Genomic DNA, 19,639 nt, shown 5'->3' with positions numbered 1-19,639 from the left:
CTTCTGAATTCTGTGTCAGATTTTTACAGCCTTTTTTCATTCCACATTTCAGCCACGTGGAACCAACTAGAAAGAGTGAGCTGGATCTTAGTCCTTTTGTGATTCATCAGAGGAACTGATGACATTCCAATCTCTTGCATCTGTGCAGCCCTGTTAAAGACAGTGGGGTTGCACCGTTCCCTGTGGGTTTAATTTGGATTGGAAAGGCTTTAATTACCAGAGGGAGGAAGAAAGAAAACCTAGCTTGATTTTTCCTTTCCTAAACTGAGTTTGCGGGGCTAGAAATGGGGGGGAGGGAAAGAGGGGGAGGATAACATGATGTTTACTTGCAAATTGAATATGTTTGATATGGAAATAATTATAACAATAATACATGACTCTCCAGGATATGATATTAATCACTTCTCAGAGTAGAACTGCTTAGTTACCTGCCACTCTGTCCATTCAACCACAAACCATTTTTGGGAGCATGCTGTATATCAGGCTAACTTATTGCTGTACAAATATCTGGTAAAACAACAGACCTGAATTTTTAAGCCTTTTCCTTCTGCATTCACACTTCGTTGCTTCATACTTTAAACATTCTCATACTTGAAAAATATACGTCTTAAGGTTTTGGATAAAGCTCTAGGCATACAAACAAACGTAGGTTTCTGGTGAATGAAAAAGTGATCAGAGAATGTATGAGTTCTTCCTTTTTGGCTTCTTAGGTGCTGAAATGAATGATTATCTTCTTGGCAGCCAGCTTTTAGTTGGCACACTTCTCCAAAATACACTTTTTGAGGAAGTGACTTCAGATCTCGTCATACAACAAGATGGCCCGTATGACTTTTACCAGCACCCTAATATTCAGCAAGTTCGACAGTGCCAGCCTGTACTTGATAACTTCACTAAAGAAGTAAACAGGTTACTGCAAGAATGGCCTGAACACCCTGCACTTATGCAGGTGAGAGCATTACAGTAAACTTTCAAGGTAAATAGGGGTATGGGCAGGGGTGTCTGTGTAATGCACCCCAGTGTGTGTGTTTGTATATACACATCAGAATCTAATTACCTAGCTATTATGAAATAATTAATGTTTTACAGTAAGAATATAGTTATATCCTTGTAAATTAGGATAATTTTGTAGCTTGTTAGCTACCTGTCAGCAACATGATCCAGTTACATAACATTGATAAGTTTGTTCATGTAAACACATGCTATTTTTAATTCAAATATAAAAGTAATATGCTGAGTTTTACAGATCCTAAAGCCTCAAAGTTCATTCTAATGACTTGTAAGACAATGTTTGTTCAGTATAAGTTCATTTAAGGCTCCAGGTTTTCCAGAGTAACTTCTATTCAACAGTGAGGGTCTTCTCCTTTCTCTAATCTTTCACTTTGGTAGGATTTGATGCGACTCCCTCTGGAGCTAGTCCATTATGCTTACTGAAGACCAATGCTAAGTACCATAAGCCTAATGTTGGCTGAAGCTCTTATCGTTGGGCCACATGTGATGTTTTTATGTGTAGTGTAATATTGGCTTTCACTGGTCTAAATCCTAAAATGGAGAGGCCATTTTAAAATAAAAAGTTTTTCTCTTTTTCAAAGATGAGGAGCACTGATGTCGTTTGAATGTAGATTCGCTCAAACTCAAGTGTTGCATGTGGGTTGACCAACTATTCTGAGCTGGAAACTTCATCTGTCACTTATGTCTGTCTTGTTGCAGCTCTTGGTTGTGATGGACAGAATCCGTAGCTTCCCACTCTCCAGTCCTCTCTCAAAGTTCCTGAATGGCTTAGAGATTCTGCTTGCAAAGTCACAGGTAAGAGGGGAAAGGAAACCATTTTAATTTCTCAACTTAATAGCTCACCTGCAGGTAAAATCATTGATTGTGGCAAGAGACCGTGACCTAGGTGTTGGTACTATAATAAAACCAACTTAGAGCTTTTTGTGAAATCCAGTGCTGGTCACAAATACATGAGCCTGTGTGGTTATGGAGGGGGAATGTTCTGTCGTGCTTAATGCCTCTTTCTCCAGTGTGAGTTCTCGTCTTCCATAAAGAGGAATTTCTCTCTTTCAGGACTGGGAGGAGAATGCAAGTCGAACTTTGTCTTTGCAGAAACATCTTGATTTGGTCACTCAGTTGATCATCCAGTGGCGTAGACTGGAGTTAAAGTAAGAATTGTCAGTTCCCTACTGTTGGTCATTTCTTTCTTAAGTGTCATGCACCATTGTCTCCATATCTTAAGCTCTTAGTTTTAATGCAGTATCTTCAGAAGTACACCTCACCCTGAATAAAAACAACGAGGAGTCCTTGTGCACCTTAGAGACTAACAAATTTATTTGGGCATAAGCTTTCGTGGGCTAGAACCCACTTCATCAGATGCATCGAGTGGAAAATACAGGAGCAGGTATAAATACATGAAAAAATGCCACGGTGACGCCCATCTTTTTATATATTTATACCTGCTCCTATATTTTCCACTCCATGCATCCGATGAAGTGGGTTCTAGCCCACGAAAGCTTATACCCAAATAAATTTGTTAGTCTCTAAGGTGCCACAAGGACTCCTCGTTGTTTTTGCTGATACAGACTAACATGGCTATCACTCTGAAACCTCTACCTTGAATGTAGAACATGTTTTCCTAATGTCTGCCATCATGCTAGTCAGGGTTGTTGCCCTGAGTGCCACATTTGTGTGTCTGTTGTTTGGTGTTTGTTTGCTCAGCCATTCTGGGGGCCAGGGCGGTCAAAATATATTTTCAGCTCTGACTGGCAAAATACCTAAGTCCTGATGCTAGTGGTGGCATTGGTTATGCTTCTTCAGGTGGTAGTGACAAAGGTGTGAACTTAAGTGGTTAGTTATGCCTGTTACGTAATCTCTTACACACACAGTTTTCTGCCTGAAAATAATAATCTTAGTTTCCCTCCCCCACCTATGTTTCCAGCTGCTGGTCGGTTAGTCTGGACAATAGTATGAAGCGGCACACAGAAAAATCCACAAAGCACTGGTTCTCAATCCATCAAATGATTGAGAAGTACATGCAAGAACAAACTGAGGGGAGCACAGAAGGTAACTGTTGTCCTGCTACGAATGTATATTACAGCTCCATCAATTAATGGTGCACAGTTAAGCACTTAGACAGAAAATACCACACAACCTTAATTCATGCTCCCTTGGGTGAATGTACTATAATAATGTACATGTTCACATACTATTACTCAAATACAATGTGTATTGCAGATTTTTTACTGTCACTTAAATACACATCTCACAGGAATGTGTACTCCTCTCTCTAGTACAGACACCTTCCTAGTTCTGCTTTTCCTAAAATGCCTGTGATATATGACCAGTTAGAAGTAGAACTTCAGCAGTCATGCATCACACTAAGTGGTATTTTTAAGCTGGGGGGTCTGTGCGAGGGAGTCTTTCTGTGCAGCCACAGAAGGCACATTGAACTCATAACCTGAGCTCTCTTCTGCACACCATACAAAGTGCCCTCTGGCTCTGCACACTTTACAGTTATTTCATCACATAGCATGCACAGCAACTGTCCTCTGATGTCCACTTTACAGGCTTAGTGTAAAACAGCTGCACATGCTCAGCGTGCAATTCTCTAAAGCTGCAAAATCAAAAGTAACTTCCTCTGCAGCAGGGAAGGGTCCCCTCCTTAAAAAGGGATATTTTCATGCCGAATTTACCATTCAAGCTCAGCTATATTGATTCTAGGACTGTTCAAAACAAGCCCTTGGTTTTTGTTGTTTTGGTTTTTTTTTTCAATTGGAAAAGTGGTTTTGCTTCTCCACACCACCACCCCACATACTGTCCAGATGTTGGTTCCATTAAGCCACTATCCTTAGGACTTTCAGATTTTTCTGAGACCCTCCTCTGCTATGAAGCCTACAAGGAACTGAACAACTGATGACCTCTAGATTGTGAGGTAGTCTGGGATGGTTGAGAATTCTTTTATTCATAGAGATTGAAAATAAAAAAAATGATTTGGAACGATCAAGTTGTGCATGTACCTGACCTCTGCAATCATATGATCTTATTACCACTTATCTTCCTCTTTCCTTTCTATTGTTGTGGCTTGTTTCAAATTAGAATGCAAGTTTTTTCAGGACAGAGAATATCTCTCCCTGGGTTCATACAGAAACTAGGGCCATCAAGCGATTTTAAAAGATTAATCGCGATTAATCCATTGTTAAACAATAATAGAATACCATTAATTTAAATATTTTTGGATGTTTTTACATTTTCAATATATTAATTTCAATTACAACACAGAATACAAAGTGTACAGTGCTCGCTTTTATATTTATTTTTTTATTACAAATATTTGCACTGTAAAGAAAAAAAAGAAATGGTATTTTTCAATTCACCAGTACAAGTACTGTAATGCAATCTCTTTATAATGAAAGTTGAAATTACAAACGTAGAATTATGTAAAAAAAAAAATTGCATTCAAAAATAAAACAATGTAAAATTTTAGAGTCTGCAAGTCCACTCAGTCCTACTTCTTGTTCAGCCAATTGCTCAGACGAACAAGTTTGTTTACATTTGCAGGAGATAATGCTGCCCGCTTCTTATTTACAATGTCACCTGAAAGTGAGAACACGTGTTCACATGGCACTGTTATAGCTGGTGTTGCAAGATATTTACGTGCCATATGCACTAAAGTTTCATATGTCCCTTCATGCTTCAACCACCATTCCAGAGGACGTGTTAATGCTGATGATGGGTTCTGCTCGATACAATCCAAAGCAGTGCGGACCGACGCATGTTCATTTTCATTATCTGAGTCAGATGCCGCCAGCAGAAGATTGATTTTCTTTTTTGGTGGTTTCGGTTTTGTAGTTTCCGCATCAGAGTGTTGCTTTTTTAAGACTTCTGAAAGCATGCTTCACACCTCGTCCCTCTCAGATTTTGGAAGGCACTTCAGATTCTTAAACCCTGGGTCGAGTGCTGTAGCTAGCTTTAGAAATCTCACATTGGTACCTTCTTCGCGTTTTGTCAGATCTGCAGTGAAAGTGTTCTTAAAATGAACAACTTGTGCTGAGTCATCATCCGAGACTGCTATACCATGAAATATGTGGGAGAATGCAGGTAAAACAAAGCAGGGACATAGAATCCTTCCCCAAGGAGTTCAGTCAAACATTTAATTAACGCTTATTTTTTTAACGAGTGTCATCAGCATGGAAGCATGTCTTCTGGAATGGTGGCTTTGTAATGAATACCTTGTAATGTCAGCTACAAAAGTGCCATGCAAATGCCTGTTCTTGCTTTCTGGTGACATTGTAAATACGAGAGCAGCATTAGCGCTCATAAATGTAAACAAACTTGTTTGTCTTAGCGATTGGCTGAACAAGAAGTAGGACTGAATGGACTTGTAGGCTCTGAAATTGTACGTTTTCGTTTTGAGTGTGGTTATGTAACAAAAAAGAAATCTATATTTGAGTTGCTCTTTCATGACAGAGAGATTATACCACAGTACTTGTATGAGGTGAATTGAAAAATAATAATTCTTTTATTATTTTTACAGTGCAAATATTTATAATAAAAAATAATATACACTTTGATTTCAATTACAACACATAATACAATATATACGAAAATGTAGAAAAACAACCAAAATATTTAATAAATTTAAATTGGTATACTATTGTTTAAAAGTGCGGATTAAAACTGCAATTAATCACGACTAATTTTTTTAATTGTGATTCATTTTTTTGAGTTAATCGCATGAGTTAACTGCAATTAATCAACAGCCCTAACAGAAACTAGCCTGAGGGAGCCAGATCCTGATTTGGACTCTCACAATACAGATTATAACAGCCAAATGAAAATGTTCAGTTGGAATTTTCTTTTTTTCTTCCTTAAAATCCCACCCTGATGAAATCACAGAAACCAATGAGCAGCTGAGCTTAACAGTGCTGGTCCACACGCTGCAAGCTTTTATTGAAGGATCTACCTTGGGGGAATTTCATACACGACTTCAAGCACTGTTGGTTTTCCACTGTCATGTCCTGCTAATGCCTCAAGTAGAAGGAAAGGGTAAGTACTTTTTTATTATTTGTAAATGGGTCATAACTTGTCCTTTAGAGCAATAAACTATCCATGATTCCAGACACTGGAAACTGATTTACAAGAGTCCACAGGTGCAACATACAGCTCACTTACTGTAGTGGCTGCTGCCCTGCTTTTCATAGTTTCTATCAGTATTGCTGGGTTTCATGAACCCAAAGAGATGGATGTTGATATTGAAGAAAATGTTATCTTTTTGAAAGAAGCTTGTTGTTACAACTCTGTTCTCTTCCAGACATGCTGTGCAGCATTCTGTGGAACTTATATAATTATTACAAGCAGTTTGCAGAATGTGTACAAGCCAGGGTTACTGAACTTCGTCAGCCTATAGAAAAAGAACTTAAGGTAAGAATAGAAGCTTTCCTCAGACAATGTGCTGAATTCTCCGAAGGAGCAGTGAAGCAGGTGTCCTTGTTTGAACTGTACTGAATAGTTCTGCTGGTTACTGAAATTCCTATTGAAGCCTTCCTCACACTCCACCTTGTGTGAAAATTAGCTGAGTGGGAGGTTGGTTGCAGTTTTTGTCTGGAGTTGGTCAGTTCCACTTAACCAGAAAGATTACTGCAGAGTGATGAGGCCCCTATGGATTTAACCACATTGTCTGTGCAATACTTCCAGCTCAAATGTGTACACTAGCAGAAGGTGAACATGAATGCCTTGCTATTCGGGGCTGTCAGCTCATCTTAATGCATCCTTTTTTTGTGATCGCTTTTAAAAGCAAATACTGCATTGTATTTTTAGGGAATGTTTCATTAGCAGTTTCTCTTCTATTACAGGAATTTGTGAAAATTTCTAAGTGGAATGATGTCAGCTTCTGGGCTATAAAACAGTCTGTGGAGAAGACGCACAGGTAACATGGAAATTTTGGAAGAAAGAGACCATTTTGGGATCCAGTGTGATAGACTGTATATGCACATACTGTATTTCTAACTTCCTACTAGTTGGATTCTGTGCAGCACTGAGCTTGTTATGTCACGGGGGTTTCATTTGTACCATAGAACCATAGCTGCTCTCAGAAGATAACAAAATTTCAAGAAAAGAACATTTGATAATCCTGTGTTTTTCTGTGGTGATTAGGACCCTCTTTAAATTCATGAAGAAGTTTGAATCTGTTCTGAACGAGCCCTGTCGACCAGCCCTAGTTGAGAGTGATAAAGAGGAAGCGCTAGACTGCTTGGAGAGGCAGGAAGAGTCTGAGAACAAAGAGACAAAAGTTCAGAGGTTAAACAGCATATTAAGAAAAACTTTGTCTGCTAGAACAGATGCTGCCAAGGTATCTGCACTTCTTTTCTAATTACAAGCAGGATATGTTCTGCATTCTGATTTTGAATGTTGATTTTGTTTTTATATGACTTTCTGGACAAGTCAGTGCCAAAAACCTCTTCTTTGAGGGTTGTCAAAGTTTTTTAAGGTATGTGTTTTGTCTTTCAATTGTGATTTGGGTGATAAAATGCTCGATCAAGAGGGAGGGAATGCGATGAATATGCTTAGCGTCAGTACTGCACAGTAAACTTTGCCATGCAGAGTAATCTGTATTCCAGATTACTGGATCTGTTAGTGGATGACATTGTTTCCAGGTATTTAGGCATTGGCTGTGGTGGTCTTTTACCTAGCTAGTCAGTACAATAACAGTGACAGGGAAGATGGTTTATTTTGCCTTTTTGCCTGAAAGGGCTATGATGTTTCTGATTCAAATAAATTGATAACTCTTAGCCTTCCTGGATTCAGCTCTAAATTCTCTTAGCCTTCCTGGATTCAGCTCTAGCATGTAGTCCAGCCCAGAGGGGAAGTTATCCAGTTTACATTCTGAAACAGATTCATGTTCCCATTGAAGTATTAGTGTTTTAAGTGTTAATAAACTTAAATAATAAATAAAGTTAATAAATAAAGTTTCATTGAGAATATTAGCGAGGATGAAATTGGCTCGGATATTCCCATCTGGCAGTTTCCTGGATTCTGTTCAATTTCTTCACACTGGGAGAGTGTTTGATTTTTGATCCCTCTCCCCCTCCCCCCCGTCCTTGCATTGTTACTTCAGTATGGCAGTCTGAGAGGGGATCTGATACAATTCTAATGTGAAAAGAAAAGGAGTACTTGTGGCACCTTAGAGACTAACAAATTTATTAGAGCATAAGCTTTCGTGAGCTACAGCTCACTTTGCTGTAGCTCACGAAAGCTTATGCTCTAATAAATTTGTTAGTCTCTAAGGTGCCACAAGTCCTCCTTTTCTTTTTGCGAATACAGACTAACACGGCTGCTACTATGAATTCTAATGTGGTCACTTTTACGTTATTGTATTCCTTGCAATAGAAGCATACTGTTGCTGATTATCAACTATTAGCTTATTTTTACTAGTTTAATGATGCAGATAATTCTGTCCTGGAGAGAATGAAACAACCACAGCAAGCGATAAGCGAGTTGATAAAGCCCTGAGGAATAACTGTTAACCAACCTGGGGGATAACTCCTGACACTCTCAGTGGTTTATAATTATGCTACTTTGTAGTTAACTATTAGCTTCCATCTGAGTATCTTTAAAGCTGTTTGCAGATACCAACTAAACCTCTCAGTCCTTCAGAGTGGGGGTAAATAAGTATGGTTATCCCTGTCTTGTGGATTGGGAAACAGATATTAAACTGATAAGAACAGATTTAATAATTTTATTAAGATGATGTTGAAGTAAAAAGAAAACGATGCAGAGTTTAAGCATAGAAGTTTCTGGTGATCAGGGAATAAAGTACAGATTATCAAAGGGTGTGGAATTTGGTTTAGGAACGGGTGGCGTAATCTGCAATCTCCCCGATTGGGGGTAAAAGTTTAATGGCTCAAAGTACAGACATTGAGATATGGTATTTATATTGCAACTTACCCCAAGTGTTGGTGTGGACAAAATGTGGAATTGAACTCAGTATTTTGATTAAGCCACAACACTTTTGAATTATATGCTGACTAGATATAAAATGTTTTGGGTTTCAGCTGTATGTGGAGCTTTAGTATTGGTTTACAGCAAGTTGCTATGATTAAGGCTAAGATTTTGGTCATGAATATTTTTAGTAAAAGTCACAGATGGGTCACAGGCAATAAACAAAAATTCATGGAAGCCCGTGACCTGTCCCTGACTTTTACTAAAAGTAACTGACACAATGGGGCTGAGCTGGGGGAGGGGGGCCCCAGGAGCCATGGCCCTCCCAGTTTTGAAAGTGGATGGGCATGGCCTGTGTCCTGGGCCCCCTTCCAGGGCAGGTGGAGGGCCCGCGGCTCCTCACAGCTGCCTGGACGGCTCTTACTTCGGCCCCTGAGGTCCTGCCCCCAGGCCAAGCCGGAGCCAGGTCAGGTTAAGAGCCGCATGGGCAGCTGTGAGGAGCCGCGGACCCTGTACCTGGGTGGAATACATGGGTGGTGGGGCCATGGGCTGGGGGCTATTCTCTGGCCCCCCACCCAGGGCAGGTGGAGGGGCCCCGGCCCAGCTCTAGCCTGGATGGGGCTTTGGGGGGAAAAAGTGGGGCTATGGAGGGGGGAGCCTAGTGGCCCCCCCACTTTTAGGAAGAATCCATCGCTCCTGGAACCTTGGGGAAGGAAAGGGGGTCCAGCACCCACCGCCACTGTGGCTGACAGCTTCGGGATCCCCCCCAGCACCCACAGTGGCTGGGAGCTGCAAGGGCCCCCACCCCCTCTGGCTGCTTGGAGCTGCAGGACCTGTGGCTCAGAACTCGGGGTCCCCCCTGCCACCTGCGACAGCTGAGAGATCTTGGAGCTCTGGGTCTCCGGCCACCTGCGGTGGCTGAAAGCTTCAAGTTTCCCCACCGCCCACAATGGCTCGGAGCTCTGCACCCCTGCCCCCCCATGGCAGCTGGGAGCTGCGGGGGCCCCCACCACCCTCAGGACTCCATGGCCCCGCTGGCTGACAGCTCCAGCCCCGCTGCCACTCCAGGGCTGAAGCAGAAAATGTTAGGGAAGTCATAGATTCCGTGACATAATCTTAGCCTTAGGTATGATCCATGTGGAGCTGTCTGTTGATATGGATGCTGATTTCTTCCATTTTCACAGACTGTGCTCTCAGAAGAATGCTATGGTGGAGTTATGTTTGATACAGAATCTCTTCAGTGTCGTTTGCCCAAGCTTACAAAGCGAATGAAGATGTTATGTGCAACTCTTATGAAGAAGAACTCATTTCTAGACCTGGTGGAGAGTCTTGAGCGATTTACAGGGGAGTATTGGAAATACACGACTACCTGATCAAAAAAATCGAAGAGCATTTTCTTAATCAGCTATGTATATAGATCCTTTCCATAATTAGTTTATGCATGTTGAGGTTTCAAGTCTCTCTCCTACTGTCTCCCATACAGGTGATATCATTGTCTCTGTGGTTGAACTGCAGAATTTAACAATTAATCAGGCTGCAGATAAGGAAAAGCAGAAGTCAGAGATCAAACATACTCTTATGCAGAAACAACGGGCCTTATCAGATCTCTTTAAAAGCCTTACTACAACAGGTGAGATTTAGTTTAAATGTGATTTGAGTTAAAATTCAGAAGATGTAGGATAGAATACTTTTGCTAACAAACACAGACATTGAGTAATACCAGTTTCTTTCTCCAAATTGAGGCATCATTGTGCATAATGTTTTCAAGAGCATGTAAACCTGTATTGAACTGTTTTGGATTTGTGTATCAAAACTTCATGTAGGTCAATATTTTGGTGTTAGTCAGGATTATTCGAACAGTCCTTCCATTCAATTGTGTTGCATTACATTATATGCAATATGATTTCTTTTTCAAAGAATTTATTCAGAATATTTAGTCAGTGCTTTAGAAGTGGGAGGGGACTCTATAGCTCATACCAATTCACTGATTCAAAGCTAATGTGAAACGAGTTGGTGATTCCAGTCTCATCCCTGTGATCAAGGGCCTACATTTCAGTGGGTAATATTGGTAGAGAAGCTAAGGAACAAATGGACGTGAAGGCTGAACTGCTTGCCCTTAAGAACAAACTAAGGCATGTTAGAAAGGCAGTGCAGGAAGTTCTAAAGATAAATGGAGAGCTCCAAAGCTACTGGTCCAGCACCGTTTCCATTCTTGTCACATTGACTCATTTTCACAAGCTGTCCTGGGTCACTGAAATTAACAAAATGTGTAATCTCCACACAAGCAAATACTTCAGTGTTTCTCTGTGGCCTCTTAGCTTGGCCATTGTTTTACTGGCCCTCAGGCCCCAGCAGCCTTCTCAACAGCTTCCTGAAGTTTTTTTTAAACTTCAGCTTTTCCCCAGCCTTACATCCTACCCAAGTCTCTCTTGCCTATCTCTTGCCTGAGTAAGTGTGTTTACAGTAAGTGATCTTATAGACTGACTGACTGACTGGTAGAAGCTGATTGCCCAATTTAATGCCCTGGCACTTTAGGCTTTTTTTGGTCTTACACATTTGTGTGGTAAACTTTAAATACTTTGTAATAGGCCACAATGGATGGCTGTTGTCAACATTTTGGCTCATGATTTTTGTGTGTTGGCAATACTTGAAAGAGAGCATTTCTCAGGGCATGTTGTATAAGTAGTTCCCAGAATACCAAGATCTATTTTATTTAGATAAATTTAGATAAAAAGATATGTATTTAGACATACATGAATGGCTCTAAGTGGAATCTGTCCCCATAGATGGACTTCCTGCCTTTGATAAAGGTCTGTGATAACTAGTGAAATAGATACTTTGCGCAAAGGTTGCTGGTCAATGGATGTAATGTTGCAGGCAGGTGGTGGTGTCTGGTAGCTAGGGCTCTTGACTGGACGTCACACATGGGTTCAATTTCTATCCCTTCCACTGCAACACCGTGGGAATTTAACCTTTCTGTGCTTCAGTTTCCTCGTGTAAGATGGGGAAAGTGCTGTGTGCTTGCTGCCATGGTTATTCTCCATTTTGTTTGAGAACTTGGTATATGATGATGTGACTTGAATTAATTTGATGCTATTATATAATACTTATTTGACTATAAAAATTATATTCACAAGTGCTTTGAAAGTACTATTTAAGTTGGCTTGTGTGAAAGCAACATTACACTTAATCCAGTTCAAAACAACTGCGAGAATAACATGGTGAAGACTGATTGTCTTTGTCCCTGGTTTTATTTGACACTTCAGTTTTTGCCTTTCAGATGCAGATTTTTTGGTTTGCTTTTGCCATGTCTTACTACTCTCCATTTTTAAATCACCCCTAAGCTAAATGTCTGCTTGTCTTCATTCAGTGCTTTCCTGTGTGTTTCTCCATCATGTTCCTGAATTAGCTACTAACGTATGGTTGCCTAAAGGGCAATTGGCCTCAGAAATATCTGAAACCTTTTGTGTGTGTTAGCGTAATTAGTACTGACTAGATCTCATACTGTATATCAAAGTACCAGAGCATGAAGACATGGTATAAGTGGTTTGTTTTTTTTAATGTCTTTCTAGGTTTGTCATATCGAAAGGGCCTTGCTTGGTCTCGTTCAAAAGACCCTCAGGATATGCTTTGCCTGCACCCCTTGGATTTACACAGTGCACTAGCCCTAGTCAACTGCACACATGAATTGGATGCCACGTATGTACTTAGCATTTTATACTTTTGGATTGTAATATTAACCGTCAACATAAGTTACAAAATGAAGTGCATCTGAAATGACTTGTTCTGCCGAGTCTTTCCAGATTATTTTTAGGAGTTTTTTTTGTTTTTTTTTTTTAACATCTATGAATTACTTTTACTTTAATTATATGGTCAGTAAACACTGAAAATGTTATTCCTATTGTTGTAGCACCTACGATTTTACTAGAACTAAAAACGCTTAAGGAGGAAATATTTTTCAATCAATATGGAAGCAGAAAAACACTTCACTTTTTTAAACGAATGTTTCGAAATCTAGAACCATAGGAATTCCTTTTCAAGATAAAACCAGTGGTCCATCTAGTCTAGTTTCCTGTCTCCAAAAAAATGTTTGAGAGGAAGATGCAAGGTCTCCAAAGCGGGGAGTTACGGATTAACCTGCCCATAGGGAAGCATTTTTCGTAAACCCCTCAGTCAGATTTGGTCTTGTGCCCTGAAGCATAAGGGTTTATATCCCTTCCAAATGTAGGGGTTTGTTTATAATTTTACTTTCTCAACAACAAAATAAGGACAAAGAATTCTGTACTGGAATCTAGACTAAGGATATGTCTAAGCTGACACTTAGTCGGCAAAACTTTTGTCGTTCAGGGCTGTTTAAAACCTCTCTCCCGCCTGCCAAACAACAAAAGTTTTACTGACAAAAAGCACCAGTGTGAACAGCACTTTGTTGGCAGGAGCGCTCTCTTGCTTATAAAGCTGCTGCCACTGGTGGGGGATGGAAGTTTTTTTGTCAGCAGGAGAGCTCTCTTCTGCCAACAAACAGCAGCTATGCTGTATGGCTTTTAGCAGCACGGCTGTAACAGCACAACCATGTGTAATGTAGCCATAGCCTTAGTCATTTAAAAAAATTCCAACTTAGTGTCCCTTTAAATTGTAGAGTGATTTTGGAATGTCACATAGGGATGAGTTGGGTCACCCCAAGTCTCAGTTATAATTGCTACTCAGATTCTTCAGTAGCTTCAATTTTTTAGTATTTTTTTCCCCCTAAAACAGCCATAGAGAAACTCTGTTTACTTATGTGATCATTCACTTATTTAATAAACTTGCAAAAAAATTGTTGGCTAAATCCAGCGTCTCTAAACTTGGTGATACCAGGCCTGCTGTTAAGCTTTCCAGGATCCTAACGTTGTATATGTGTCATAGAATATCAGGGTTGGAAGGGACCTCAGGAGGTCATCTAGTCCAACCCGCTGCTCAAAGCAGGACCAATCCCAAATTTTTGCCCTAGATCCCTAAATGGCCCCCTCAAGGATTGAATTCACAACCCTGGGTTTAGCAGGCCAATGTTCAAACCACTGAGCTATCCCTCCCCCAGTCTTTAAAGTCAGACTTGTTCATATTCTTTCAGGTTGCTGACAGAAATCTCTTCTGTCTGGGATGGATGCCAGAAGTACTTCTATCGATCTCTTGCACGCCACTCTAGGCTTCAGACAGCATTATTAGCACCTGCCAAGGTAAAGGAGTAATAGCAAGCAAAAATGGAGAATGTTTTTTATCTGAATTTTATTTTACAACTTTGAACTTGGGAGTTGGGATTTTCTGATACTGAAGGGTGGCATGACTTCAGTCACAGTCATAGAAGATCTATGTTTCTTTAAAATATGGTTTGGGTCTGCATTCCAACTTAGTGATTTTAAACTATTGAGAGTCTCTGGTTTTGTGAATAACTTAAAAAATAACCAAAGATGTTATTTAATAATCTATATTGTATGTGCAGCATCTTTCATCCCAAATTGCTTATTGCATTGTACATATACAGGAATCCCATTAGCCTCTCTTGCACTGTGGAAAATATTTAGGTAGACAAAATCCAAATTATCCACTGTGGAATTTGGTCAGTACAATAGCATTGATATCTCTACTTTCATGAAATATGCTCTGGAATTTATAATGATCAGACTTGGTCAGAGCCTCCATTCTGTGTTTCATGCAAAAGATAGCACCTTCAACAGCAAAGTGCCTATACCTTGTTTTGGCTTTAGTTTAGTATTGAAAGGGGAAAGAATGGTTATTCTGCACTTTCTGCAGTACCTGAGGCTTTCCAGGTATTCCCTCATCCAATCATTGACTAAGTCTGATGCTGTTTTCCACGTGATCTTGTTAGATCTCACAGTCCAAGGCAGTGTGATGTAATTGAACACAATTTTAGTAACTTTTGCTTGCTCTCCCACCTCTCTTCAGGAAATTGGACTAGGTAGCATTGATAGATGTAAAGGATTCACTGCACACCTTATGAAGACGCTTGTTAAGCAGAGGAGCTCACTTACTGCCTTGACAGAACAGTGGATTATACTGAGGTATCTCACATTTTATTAGTATAGCCTTATTTTAAAATGGTGAAGAGGAGGTTGACTATAAATATTTATAAAAGGATGGAAAATTGCATGATAAAAGGAACAGATTTCTCTTCTGTGTTTTGTATTTTTTGCCTATACATCTGATGTCTCAAATAAAAGGAAAAGAATTGTGATTAGATCACATTTGTCTCCTCTTGGTGCAAACATCAATTTCAGGCCAACATTCTAGACTCTCTAAAAAGAAAAGGAGTACTTGTGGCACCTTAGAGACTAACAAATTTCCACTCTATACGGCTAAATTCAGTGCCTTGCATAATGACAGGTTTCAGAGTAGCAGCCGTGTTAGTCTGTATTCGCAAAAAGAAAAAAGAAAAGAAAAGGAGAGCAAGGCACTGAATTTAGCCGTATAGAGTGGAAACTAAGGTGCCACAAGTACTCCTTTTCTTTTTGCGAATACAGACTAACACGGCTGCTACTCTGAAACCTGTCATTCTAGACTCTAATATTCATGTGTTTAATTCAGTAGACTAACAGCTCCACCTTCTGGAATTAAAATGTGGAGCAAGAGTCACAACTGAGCTCAAATCTGGGCAAACGGATTGAAAATTTAATAAATAAATAGGCTACCAAGGATCAAAACATTTAAGAGAAATGAGAGAGCTACACAACTGAAGACCAGAAAAGAATCACAATACAAAATTATATTAACATCCTTTGATTGTCAAACATAAGCCATTTGATAGTGATAGTGCCTTGTGATCTGACTGAAGTTGGTTTAACTTATATCTTAGCTTGTCAAGTTTTTGGGAAAATTAGTTGGCTAGCAAGTGGCTGACACATGTTTACTCCTGGGGAAATTCTGTGCCAAAAAAATAAAAATTCTGCATATTTTATTTGTCAAAATAACACAATACAATCATGCCATTTTCAATTATTGTGGTAATTTATTTCAAAATATCTGTCAGCAAGTATGTCTGTAACAATACAGACCAAAAAAAAAAGATTCTAATAATATTTTTTGACAAATAGATTCCTTACTAGGCATATTAATATGAAACTTTGAGTAATTTATTTAAATTACAATACAAAACTATATTTCCTGCACTTATCAGAAGTAGTGTGAATGCTTGGGGGAGTGAGGGGTAATGGAGGAGCTGAGTGAGAGGGAAAGAGCCTGGGAGTGAATCTGGAGGAGGTTTGGGGGTGGGGGAGTGGGAGAGGATTGTTAGGGAGTTGGGAAGCATTCCTCATGCACACCCTGGCTGACTCCAAGCCTCTCCCATTCAGTCAGGCACATCTGCCCCTCACTCCCCATCTCCATGTTTCCCTGCAGCCCCCTTCCCCCAGGCTCAATGTTCAACTAGCTCCTGAGCAATGTTCTCTCAATTTTTTTCCATCCATGTACAGGATAAATTTTGTTATGTGCACTGAGGTAATGTGTGGATGTGTGCCACGAGTAGAAACAAAAAGCCTAGATACAATATATATTTTTTAAAAGTTACCAATAGGGATAAATACTCCAGCCAGGACAGGTTAGGCATTTTAGAACTCACTACTCAAAGAATTAAATTTAAGTGTAAGAGAGAAATAAAAATTATGAAATTCATGGACCAGTCAAAAAACTAAAATAACACACTTTGAAAGAATAAAATTACAGAGAATATATGTGCATTGCAGGAAATACTCCTTCTCATAACACAAGAACTAGGGGTCACCAAATGAAATTAAGAGGCAGTAGGTTTAAAACAAACAAAAGGAAGTATTTTTTCACACAATGCACAGTCAACCTGTGGAACTCCTTGCCAGAGAATGTTTTGAAGGCCAAGACTATAACAGGTTCAAAAAAGAATAAATAAATTCATGGAGGATAGGTCCATCAATGGCTATTAGCCAGGATGGGCAGGAATGGTGTCCCTAGCCTCTGTTTGCCAGAGGCTGGGAATGAGTGACAGGAGATGGATCACTTGATGATTACCTGTTCTGTTCATTTCCTCTGGGGCCCCTGGCATTGTCCACTGTCGGAAGACAGGATACTGGGCTAGGAGTACCTTTGGTCTGACCCAGTATGACCGTTCTTATGAAGTACAAAGAAGTAGCAACAATAATAATACAAGTATGTGTTGGGAGGTGAGTGTGAAAGACTGTGTGTGTGTGTGTGTGTGTGTGTGTGTGTGTGTGTGTGTGCGCGCGTGTGCACTGTTTGCTGGGGAAGTTTCTGAGAGACGCCATGTGCTGTCTTTTTAAGGCACTCACTGAAAGCTCTCCTGCTCTGTCCTGAGCCCTGTCTCCCCTTTCCCGCTCTGCAGAGATGGGGTACATGGGCAGGGGGGAGAGGGAGAGACAGAATATGTGGGGGTGGTCAGTGTGACAGAGAGATTGTGTGAGCTGGTTGCTGGGGAAGTCTCAGGGCGTGTCTATACTTACCGGTAGATCGGCACTGCTGCAAGCAGTGAGTGTCGATTTACTGGGTCCGCTGAAGACGCGCTAAATCGATGGGAGAGCATTCTGGGGGAATTCTGCAGCACTGGGCATGCATAGAATTTTCTTTTCCCCACAGAAAATACATGCTGCCCCAGAAGTGCTGTGGCAACAGTTCTGGGGCAACAGCGGCCTCTGGTGGGAAAAAGGTGGAACTGCAGCACTTCTTGGGCAGAAAACATTTTATACGCCGGGGGAATATTATGTGGGACAGATGAATTCTGTGCATCCGCAGATGTGCAGGAGTAACACATTATTCTCTAAGTGAAAATACAGAAATCTCAGCAGAGTTTAAAAGAAAAATCATGTATAGTTGGATATTTAGTTTGTAGGGGTTTGCAGCTCTTGGGCTGAAAAAAATTATCACCAGTGCACAATAAATACCTTGACTTTGGGCATTTTATTCCACTCTCAATCTCTTCTGGATGAGTTATTGATATCCCTGTCAATTCCACTCTCTTGCTCATGTGCCCACAAATTCTTTCTGTAACACTATAGAACTGTCTATGATGTTAAGTTAGGGACTGTTCTCTTAGGTTTTTGTACGACTCCCAATCTGAATTAGAGCCTTTTGGTGGTACAGTAATGTAAATATTTATTGATATTTTTCTGTACTTCACATAATTCCTTGCAGTAGTCTGACTGCATAAAGTATGCAGAGATATTTAGCTGCATTGCTGTCACTTGAAATTTATGGCAGGTTCATGTGATCATTTTTCATGAGTTCTCTAACATACAGCATTTGGAAAATGCTGTCTTGATAGGATTTATCCACTCTAAATAGAGGAAGAAAGTGAAGAGTAATTGAATGTAGACTAGGGAGTTTGTTAATCTTGTTTTTAATAATCCTGCAGTATTCTGATGGGGGAGGATCTCAACGAACTTTTGTGTACAAAGTGGGGGAGGGTCATTAAACAAAGCTTCATTTTCTAGCTTTCAAGAGATTATTGCAAATCAATCAGAAAATGTATTGAAATAATTAAAAATATCCTAAATGTCCTTTAATAAAAGTTACTTGTATCTGGATGGGAAAAGTGGTATTATACCAATATTTTATGTACTTCTGATTTTATAGTTTCTTGTTTCTAAGATTCTACTTTAAGGAAATGTGATTCAATATTTGAATACAAACAGTCTTTTTAACCTTTCTTCTTGTATTACTCTTCTAAACAGGAATCTCCTGAGTTGTATACAGGAAATTGATTCAAGGATGAATGTTACTAGAGAATATAATGTAGCCTTTCCTCCTCAAGATAATATTCAGCAGTGGACTGAGAGACTGCAACATCTTGCCATGCAATGTATGATGATCCTTGAGCAGCTATTTTGGTTTGTACAGTGCTGCCCAAGAGAACAGTCTTTAATCTGTAGACATGATGTAATGACTGATATGAAAACAAACATTCCCCAGTGTAAAGGAACTGAACAGAATCTGGAAAATACCCAGATGGGAATACCTGATCTCATCCAATCAGAGCTAAAATACCTATCTCCAGTGACTGAAGAACAACTGCCCTCCGGATGCAGGATGCGAAAACAGGATCAGTTGTGGCAGCAGTTGTCTGCAAGAATGACTGAGATGCTCACAGAGATTAAGACCGTGAAAGCAGATATAGACAGAATAAGACAACAGTCTTGTGAGACCTTATTTTATTCCTGGTGAGTTGTGTGCATGCATAGAATTGAAATGCTTTCTGTGTGTTTGGGAATTCATAAGATTTAACAATATACCTGGGAAGTAAATTAAAAATCTTGCCAATATTGCTGCATTTTGAAATATTTTTTTTAAAAATCTGAAAGGTATACTTTTTTCCTGATTATTTTTAACCTCAGAAATATTTGGGATGTCAAGTCTGGCCTTTCCTGATTTTTCTGGAGTACTTGTTGGTAATCTCAGATGGAAACTGGGATGTCCCACATCCTTAACTGAAAGAGGCAGGCTTGTTGAATCTTTAACTTCTCCTGCTAAGTTAAATAGTTATTAACAAAACCAAAAAATTCTTTTTAATAATCCAACCAAAAATTCCTTGCCCTCTGTTGCTCAGCATTTGTCTCTGGTTCTCCTGTTATTCCTATAGTTCCAGTTTAGACAAGGCATGAATTTCTAATGTAAAAATACAAGTAGAATTTTTTTTTTAGTTAAAAAAAAACAACACCCCAAACCACCACCACCACCT

At 39.8% G+C, this 19,639-nt stretch overlaps 1 protein-coding gene across 6 annotated transcripts in view; it reads left to right on the top strand.

Moving 5' to 3' along the window:
• The window catches only part of MDN1 (midasin AAA ATPase 1), a 164,096-nt gene that overhangs the window by 118,511 nt on the left and 25,946 nt on the right, over positions 1-19,639 (top strand). For all 6 annotated transcript variants that reach the window (XM_038394958.2, XM_043510648.1, XM_043510647.1 and 3 more), the window contains exons 66-79: positions 711-946; positions 1,708-1,803; positions 2,062-2,156; positions 2,930-3,054; positions 5,887-6,036; positions 6,302-6,411; positions 6,843-6,916; positions 7,144-7,339; positions 10,113-10,272; positions 10,412-10,558; positions 12,501-12,627; positions 14,036-14,141; positions 14,869-14,984; positions 18,636-19,121. In XM_038394958.2, the coding sequence (XP_038250886.1) occupies positions 711-946; positions 1,708-1,803; positions 2,062-2,156; positions 2,930-3,054; positions 5,887-6,036; positions 6,302-6,411; positions 6,843-6,916; positions 7,144-7,339; positions 10,113-10,272; positions 10,412-10,558; positions 12,501-12,627; positions 14,036-14,141; positions 14,869-14,984; positions 18,636-19,121 (2,224 nt within the window). The remainder of the gene's footprint in view (positions 1-710; positions 947-1,707; positions 1,804-2,061; positions 2,157-2,929; positions 3,055-5,886; positions 6,037-6,301; positions 6,412-6,842; positions 6,917-7,143; positions 7,340-10,112; positions 10,273-10,411; positions 10,559-12,500; positions 12,628-14,035; positions 14,142-14,868; positions 14,985-18,635; positions 19,122-19,639) is intronic.

The sequence above is a fragment of the Dermochelys coriacea genome, chromosome 3, assembly GCF_009764565.3.
Source record: "Dermochelys coriacea isolate rDerCor1 chromosome 3, rDerCor1.pri.v4, whole genome shotgun sequence".
NCBI classification, from domain to species: domain Eukaryota; kingdom Metazoa; phylum Chordata; order Testudines; family Dermochelyidae; genus Dermochelys; species Dermochelys coriacea.
Note: the sequence above shows the minus strand (reverse complement) of the source record. Positions and strands in the feature narration are given on the sequence as shown.